This window comes from Gigantopelta aegis, chromosome 7 (genome assembly GCF_016097555.1).
Source record: "Gigantopelta aegis isolate Gae_Host chromosome 7, Gae_host_genome, whole genome shotgun sequence".
NCBI classification, from domain to species: Eukaryota; Metazoa; Mollusca; class Gastropoda; order Neomphalida; family Peltospiridae; genus Gigantopelta; species Gigantopelta aegis.
This window is the reverse complement of record NC_054705.1, coordinates 12,614,413-12,624,000: the sequence shown is the minus strand read 5'-3', so window position 1 is coordinate 12,624,000 and position 9,588 is coordinate 12,614,413. Positions and strand designations below refer to the sequence as shown.

At 32.4% G+C, this 9,588-nt stretch overlaps 1 protein-coding gene across 1 annotated transcript in view; it reads right to left on the bottom strand.

Moving 5' to 3' along the window:
- Positions 1-352: 352 nt before the first annotated feature.
- The window catches only part of LOC121377463, a 44,291-nt gene continuing 35,055 nt past the window's right edge, over positions 353-9,588 (bottom strand). The window contains exons 5-6 of the mRNA XM_041505460.1: positions 4,356-4,410; positions 353-890 (exon numbers count right to left, since the gene is read on the bottom strand). Coding sequence (XP_041361394.1) covers positions 842-890; positions 4,356-4,410 — 104 coding nt within the window. The 3' untranslated portion in view covers positions 353-841. The remainder of the gene's footprint in view (positions 891-4,355; positions 4,411-9,588) is intronic.

The following is a 9,588-nucleotide window of genomic DNA, read 5'->3' as shown; positions in this document are numbered from 1 at the left end:
AAAATATATCGTCAGCCTCAAATTTCCCAAAATAATTTGTACAGCTATTTCACATTTGTCATTAACCAGGCAATACCATATATCCATTTATTTAAGTTATGGATAATACTATTAATAATGTTACAACATCTTTTAAAATGTTCTAAAGCAAACTTGAGATAGCCTCATCTACAACCAAATCAGTATTTAGTCTTATTTTCGTTTCTTTTTCTTTTGTTTTGTTTTTGTTTTGGGTTTTTTTGTTGTTGTTTTTTAGTTAAAACTCTAGTATATATCTGATGATTTGTCTTGAAAATTAGATGGTTTATGTAGCAAACAATACTTACCATACAATATTTAAAAAACAAAAAGATATATAGGATATTAAACGAGTTTCACTTCGTATCATGTTTATGTCAGGAGTGAAATAATTTCCACGAGGGAGATAAACATGATACCAAATGGTAGCGAGTTTAATATGATATTTATTAGCCATCATCGATCTTAATTTATATCACTCAACCCGTTTGGATAATGTTCCTGTAAGGTTGTAGTGCGCCAGTCGATGACGTCACGTTCTAGTGGGACGTATCACTTTGATATGTACAAATATATTTAACCATATGTGTAATAAATATATAGTATATTAATTCAGTAAATGTTCGTAATTGGCATAGTCACACAACTGAGCTATTAAAGTGTTAACATTTCTATTGCTATATGATACAATATGTGAAGAACATCCTGATGAAAAGTCTGAAACAGATGCCGCAATTGTTGGAACAGTGATGTTCAATCCAGATTGGAGAATTGACAGACATGTTAGAGACGCTGTTGTACTAGCTGACAACCAGCAGACAAACTACAAGACATCACAGAGTTGGTTCTTGGTGACGATCATGGTACATAATCTGGAAATTTAAAAAAAATAAAAAATAAAAAATAAAATAAACTCAGTTTTTGTTGTTAAAATGAAATATACATCACAGCTTGTACTAAAGAAACATGTATTGTCCCCAGAATATGGAATGGCAGTGTCAGGGTTAGGATGACAAAATATATACACACGGATAGATATAATCAACTGACCTTATGCATATTTTTGTTGTTGATGTTGTGTGTTTTGTTTAGTTTTTTATTGTTGATATTTATTATTATTATTATTATTATTATTATTATTATTATCTGAGACCAAAAAGAACAAGAAAAGGAAAAGATGATATGTACGGAATTAACATTGATAAAAAAAAGTCTAGAAAGTGCGAACATCTCAATGTTTGATAGATTTAATAAACGTTTATGATGTTTGAAATAAATTATACCAATGCTCCCGTTGTTTCTTAAAATCTTCATAATTACCATTTTTAAATGATAAACATTTTTCAGTTTCCAACTTTTCTTTATTTATAGCTTTTAAGTCAGAGAAGTTTAAATTTTGTTTTTGTATTTTCATGGTATAAATATAATATTTTATATTAATAATTGCATATGTATATTGTTTTCTTAGGCAGACCCATAATGGCAATATGTTTATCTGTATTTATAAACTCTCGTATAGTACTGAATATCCAATTTGTAATATTTATTCCAAAATTCTTAAACATAATAACAATCATAAAATAGATGTCCAATGGTCTCTGGCATACTATTACAACAAGTACATTTATCTGAATTAATATAATGTGTTGTATATAGAAGTGTAAGTAGTGGAACATCTGTGTAAAATTTTATATTGAAACCAACGGAAAGTTACATCTCTAACGCATTTAAAAGGTATATTGTAAATTGCATTCTTCTGGTGAATAACAAAAACCTTCTTTTTTTTTTCTTTTTTTTTAATTGAGACTGTGTGTGTGTAGCATAATAATTTATATATTTCTCTACATCCCGTTTTGTCTATACGAAGTTGTTTTAGCTTGTGGGGGTAAATTGGTTTATCGTTTGTAATGGACTCGTTTATTCCATCATTATGTTTTCCATATATCCTTATGAAACATTTCACTGCATTAATTAAAGAAGCATACTCTAGAAAGTTTGTTTTTATATTAAATTTTACTATAAAATCACATACATCAGTATTAACTAAATCACTAACAAAAAAAAAAAAAAAAACCTTTTTGTTCTGCATATTTGTTTTATAACTTACAGGCTTCTTATTTTAAAAAAAAACCCCAATATGTTTCTGTTAAACCAAATGTTTATACTACTTATGTCGTTTTCATTTTTCTTTAGGATGTTTACATTGGATATTTCGCCAGCTATCAAGAACATCTTCCAAAAAGTGAGTTAGTCATATTTTTCATTTTTAAATTAATAAAATGATTGCTATATATAATTAGGGTTTTTGTTGTTGTTGTTGTTGTTGTTGTTGATTAAAAGTAACCTTATCCTCGTTGACTTTAATGTTATATAATCAGATCGTTTAATAATGTTGTATCCCATCCCCCGTTTTTTGTGGTCCTGAATTATAACATCTTTTTTAATTTGTCAGGTTTATTTTGCGAAATGGATTTGTAAAATCGTTTATTTAACTTTCCAACTAACTGTTCTGACGGGGATGGTAGCGAAATTAAGCAATTTGTTATTTTTGGTAATATTAGTGATTTTAACACGGTGAGTCTGCTAAACAGTGTTTCATGCTTTCATTGCAATTTCCATTTCTTCTGTTTTTTTATTCTAAATTATCTTTAATAATACCGTGTAAATTTACAGGGAAATTAATACCTAATAAAATAAATTGGGTTGATCCCCATTCTGGTTTCCATCCACAATGATAATTTAGCTTCAGAGCAGATATTTCTTGTAAAAGAAATCCAGTGTAGTAAATGTATCGTACAGGGAATCTTGAGATCCATCTAAGATAAAAGTAGTGTCGTTGGCAAATTGAGAAATCAGGAATTCTTCTCCATCAGTATTTATACCCTTAATGTCCCTTAATGCCTTTATTATTACCACGCATATTACAAATATGTAAGGAGAAAATGGGTCGCATTGCCTACAACCTCTATTTAATTTGAAACCTACCGATAAATGTCCATTTTTCATTAATGCTGAGAAATAATTTTTATAAAATGTTTTATCCAATTTTAATAGAAGTCATAAAATTAGAAACATCTAAAGCTTCTTGAATGAGAGACCATGATAGATAATTAAAAGCTTTCTCAATAGTAATTGACCTGGTATATTTTGTGTTTCGGTTTGGGGTTCGGTTTTTTTGTTTTTTGTGTGTGTGGGGTTTTTTTTTTTTCGTTTACTGGGTTCTGTTTGTTTTTTCACCATTCCCTTGTTGACAAATAACAACCCATGAAAATGGAGAAGACATGGGTTGTTACAATAATTATATACACAATTTATACACATATAATGTAGTCACTACTTTCTAGGCAGAATTAATTTAATGATAAATTCACAAGGACCTGGATTTACTGCATTGGTGTGTTAGATGAAGTCAGGTTCAACCCATTTTTAAGGGCTTTGAGACCTGGGGACACGCTAGCAATCATCGATTTTTCAAAACTGCTGTATTCAAACTGTTAACATGATTTATAAAAAAAAATGATCACTCCCGTCCAGAGCAAATCTATTTGTAGGAAAATGATCAGCTGATTTCGACTTCCACTATAGTGTGACATCGTTGGTGTTATTTATTACTATTTGTTTACTACCTTCAGTTTTCAGAATTTTTTATTGCTTCAGTTAATATCTGTTTCGAACAATGACACATTTAAGACATTTGAAGTTTATAACTGGTTTTTTGTTTGTGTTTTTTTCTGATAAACTATATTTTCTCATCTGATTGCCGTCGTTTGCGCATAGTCATGTTTTCATTATATAAATGACGGTTAGTAGTCCTTACAGTTTGCCGTTAATTTGTTATTGTTAATAATTATTGGTTAATAGTTAACCATGTTGGCAAGATAAATTCGTTTTAGAAGCATCACGAGAAGTTTATTTATTTTTATACCCTGTGTATGGTTTTCGGCTCGAGGTACAAGGGCATACAGAGGGTATAAAAATCCGTAAACCCATCGTGATGCTTCTACAACTTACAATGAATGTCATTCATTCAATAATATTTGTCACATTCATCGTGTTAGTGCTTGGTCCAAATAGGTAGGAAACCAGACGCAACCAGATATAGGCTACCCATATCAAATAGGGACAAGGAAACTACATTGTCACACAACACATTTGCATTTGGTATTGCTGTTCACAATACCAGACAGGACGGGAACTATTGTTTCCAATCATGATACCAGTTTAATGATTATTTCTTAATTTGTTTTAATCTCTTTAAGTTTGACATATTTAACGCTAGCATGTCGTAATAACACTATAAACAGTATATGTGTTGATTATGAACAATGTAATCTTACATGGCAATAAACTGCAGCATGATGAATGTATTTGGCAGCATGGAGGAAACTGTACCTAAAAAACACATTAGAAAATGTGAATTTGATGATAAAAAAAGCGAAAAAAAAGGAGCATTAAACAAAAGGAAAAACCCCCGAACAACAACAATATAGCGGCCAGTAGTACAAATGAATTACACAGAGGGCAACTTTAAAAAAATGAAGAAGAAGAAGAAGAAGAAGAAGAAATAAACAATAAACAAATGAAGAAAGCAACCCCCCCCCCCCCCCCCCAAAAAAAAAAGAAGAAAAAAAAAAGAACTAAAAAAAACCCAACGCAACAACCCAAGAAAAAACAAATTAGTAGACACCAGCAATCAGCTGTACTCGAAACTCATCATACCATCAGAAAGGTATGATTGCCCCCTTCCCCCTCTGAAAAAAAATCTGGGCCACTATATATTTCGGAGGGGGGTGGGGTGGGGGGGAGGGGGTGGAATGCGGCAAAACGCAATAGAGAGGCCCAGCAATAACACTGGGCTGAATTCAACACTGGACCGAGCAGAAATACGTCCGTTAGACTGGTTTATGTGCTTCACGCTGCCACGTCTGGAGCCAACCAAATATTCCGTGAAAGTTAGCTGGCTGAAATTGGAGCCGGTTTAAAAGGAACGCAGGTCCGTGTAAGCCGAGGACATCGGTCCCTAAGAATAGTAGTCCCATCGGACATCCATTCCTTAGGAAGCATAGTCCTACCCAGACTTTCATACCTGGTTTATTTTTAAGTATTTTGTTTTCCTAGGAGTTGTATTCTACCTGACTTATATTCATTTTACAGGAGCGACAGAAATACTAGTCCGGCAAATGAATATAGATGTCTGTTTGTCATACTTTGCAAATTGCACGAACTGCTAGCAAGACACGAGAAAAAAAGTGAGTTTTTGGCAGCCTTTCCTCGTAGTGTGATAGATAAGTGTACGATTCTCTAACGAATATTGTGGGTTCAAATCTCAATGTTACATAAAAAAGAAGTTTAATTATGAACTTAATTAATTTTAGTATGTCATAGACTAGTGGATCAGGCACGTGAGGGTTTTGGGTTGTTGTTGTTGTTTTATTGATGTTGTTGTTGTTGTTGTGTGCTGGGTTTTTTTGTTTGTTTGTTGTTGGTTTTTTGTGTGTGTGTTTTGTGTTGTTTTTGTTTTGGGTTTTTTTGTGTGCTTTTTTTCTTGGGGGGTGGGGGTGGGGGGGGGGTTGTAATCTTACATTTTTGTTATCATATTGAAGTGGAAAGAGTATGCTGCTGTTTTCAAAAGTATATAATACAAACACAGTTATAAAGCATTCTATATTCTACATGAAGAAACATAAAAGACACACATGGAGCCCAAAATTGTGAGGAAAAAAAATATATAACTGGTAAATAAAAAAAAAAAAAAACCAATACCATTATGCAAAGAGAACAAGACAATTTCTAAATACACTAACATAATGTTTAATAATATGTTTTATAAGTTTATACTTTGACTGTAAGTCACAATCCGATTAACCTCTGATTGTATTAATCTTTGTCCGCTCGGACTTGCATTCCTCAGAATCCTAGTTTGTGGAACTTATATTCCTAGGAATTTAAGTCTGTGAACTCCTAGTCCACAGCCTAGTCCACAGGACTTTCAATCCTAGTATTCCCAACGGCCAGGACTTTCAATCCTAGTATTCCTAGTCCAGTGGAATTTTATTCCCAATGATTTGCTTGAAAACTTTGAAAACTGTACTTAGTTCTAGTACTTAGTACTAATATCTTGCACTACCGTGACCAGTTACTATAATATAATACAATTAACAGGAATAATAAACATGGAACATTTGCTTTTTATAGATGAACAATGGCGAAGGCCCACAAACCCACCCCCCCCCCCCCCCCCCCCCCCACACACACACACCTTAGAGGTCGCGTCGTTACTATAAATCCTATAGTCTCGCTTTAAACAGCTGTTAGTAGTACCAACAGAAAAAGTGGTCATATTTTTTTTCAGACGATGAGGCATTGCTCAAATAATGTCTGGACTGAATGCCGGATCTATTATATGACAAAATACAACAGTGGATCCCTCGAAAACGAGACGTTTGTATGCCATTGCCAAAAAGCATATCCATTCTTGGTGTGTGGATTTTTAAAAATATTAATTATTTATATATTATTTGAATAAAATCTAGTTGAAATATTATATTTTCTTCCTTTCATGTATGCTATGTGGACATTTGTTTATTTGTGTGTTTAAATTCACTACTTTTTGGTGAGGGGGAGGGTTTTGGTGGGTTCGTCCTACCCCACCCATGGCATTGATCATATTTGTTGTCAATTATTTATTTAGTAACTAATTTATTTATTTTTAACCAATGACTTCACAAAACTAAAAGAAAAAGAATTTTAGAAACAACACTTTTAAAAAAGTATGTACATGGCCAGTGACGTGTATTTGAAAGGGGATGGGGTGGGGGTACTACAGTAGTGTGCTGTCAGTTAAAATGTTGTGGTGTGTGTGTGTGTGTGAGAGAGAGAGAGAGAGAGAGAGAGAGAGAGAGAGAGAGAGAGAGAGAGAGAGAGAGAGAGAGAGAGAGAGAGAGAGAGAGAGAGAGAGAGAGAGAGAGAGAGAGAGAGAGAGCGCGAGCCTGTGGCATCTACAGACTTTTGAGCACAGTAACAGGAAAAAATGTGTTCGAGACATGCAAATAGCATATATACAACATAACATAGAATAGTGAAGAGGTGGTGTGCCTATTAAGGCGTAAAAAAAAAAATGTTGCTTGAAACCGACCCTACCTAAAAAAAAGGGGCTTACCCTAATTATTTTACAAATGTAGTTTAATAAATAATAGAACAAACTGTTTGGTTTTTGCTACTGGCTCAAAAACAAACTGACCATAACAAAATACTTTCCAAATTATAATCTAGCAGTTATTTACATAAATATCCTGAAACTGGAAATTTTAATATTTGCTCAGTTTATTTATTACCTTTTAAAATAAATGTTTTTTAGTTGTTGTTTTTTTTGTAGGGGGAGGGGGTCTCTTTTTCTTTTCTTTTTCTTTTTTTGTTTGGTCTAACTAGACTATTTTGGACAAATGTAGCAAAAACCCAACATTTTATTCTGCAGTGACTGTTAAGCCGTATAACAGTTACAATACTTTTATTTTTGGGGGGAAATATGTTGACATTATGATAACTTCTAGCACGGTATTGATAAAACCCACACTGTTGGACTGAAAATGTAAATACCAGATAGTTATTGTTTATCTACTTATCAAATACATGTACATGCTAAGCAAGTAATTGTGATCATATATTGAACATGAAACAAGCCATGTGTGAATACTGCATGTAATGCATCTCTTGAAATTAATGTTAAATGCGTCATAATTATTTCTTGTTGTATCTGGTTTTAGAAATCCACATTTGTAAAATACCTGTATTTTGTTTCTTTAATTTATAATTTATTACTCTTGCATCCTTTAGAGTGAAACAACTATATAATGTCTAAAGTAGTTTCCAGTTGCTGTTAATTTCATTATCAGTGGAAATCATGGAAAGTAATTCATTTACTTAGTAAATAAGTGTATGAACCATGATTAAGATAATTTACACAGGCTAAGTGGAATCATAATTCCTATCAGATTATGTTATTTTGTACACACAAACTAAATTATTTACATTAACAAATTATAAATATTCCAAAACAATACCACTATCATTTCTAATTTCAAAAAATTTTTCATGAAAAAGCATTGTTATATTTCTACTTACATGTGAAACAGAAAAAGAAAATTAAGAACAAAAAACAGTATATTTAATATTTTAAATTTCCTATTATTTGTTATCATTTGAAAATTTAATATTTTTTTCTGTAATTATGTTTATATATTTTTTTTTTATTACACACACACACACACACACAATTTATAATTTATATTTATAATATATATATATATATATATATACACACACACACACACAGTAGAATCTCATTGGCTCGAACACCCAACAGTCGAACCTACCGGTATTCTCGAACCAAGAACAAGTGTTCCGATTTTTCTCTCTATTAAACCCTTTATTTTGGTGCTGATTGGTCGAATACCCCTGGGATCGAACAGAAGCTTTCTGTTAGATGTGTTAAACATATTTAGCTCTAACGGCTACGTCTATGCAAAGAAATATAAAACAATAATTTACATATAATTTTTTCGTCAACCCTTTCACGCTTATCGTGTTGTTAATTTAGCACCTGTCGGTAATTATATTTCAGGTACAGACAATTGTAATGCGTTAATCGTTAGATGAATGAACCTTACAAGTAACAACAATTAACTCATGAGTCAATCGGATCATCTCGCCCAGCCGATTATAGGGAAACATGCGAGGTTGTCCGATTGATTTCTGTGTTACAGAAGTACCCGACAACAGCGGAATGCATGGTTCGAACTACCCGATGGGTCGAACAGACTTTGATGCACCGACAGTGTTCGAGCCAATGAGATTCTACTGTATCTATTTATTTATTTATTTATTTATTTGTGTTACCATAACTTTCATTGGGTTGGGTTTTGGTTGGGTTTTTCTAAATTTTTATTTCATTGAAATAGTTTATTAAAAAAATAATTATGTTGACAAATTTGGTTGAATTTACACTACTCTGCAAACGAATAATGTGTGGTCTTAAACACGTATATCTTCATATTAAATATAACAAACATTGAATAGAACCCGGAAGTAAACAGCGAAGAATGGAACGTGGCGTTTTACAAATTAAAAGTTTATTAAATGTTGTTACCGGGTTTTTTTTATTGGAAACACTCATAATTATTGCAAACAAGTATTATCAGTCAAATGTGTACGTATTTAATTGTTTTGGCATGGTGGATATATGATAGAAAGTTGTAAGAACGGTAGGGAGTAGCCTATGTGGTTGGGAAAACCCACGATACGACTGAACTTTTTTTTTTTTTTAAAACACCCAACTGTGGAATTTCGAAGATTTTTATTATTTACTTAAATTTTTAGCCGTTCTACGCTTCAGTCACATACATGCTCACAATTAGGTCGGGAATAATAGAGTGGATATACCGATCGGTGCGTTACGACAATACAAATTTAGAAACCGGAATGTTGTATAATACACGAGTGCCACCTGTCGGAAAGTTTCTGATTATTTCCCATTGCAAGTTGCATCAAAACACTTGACATTGGTTATCACAG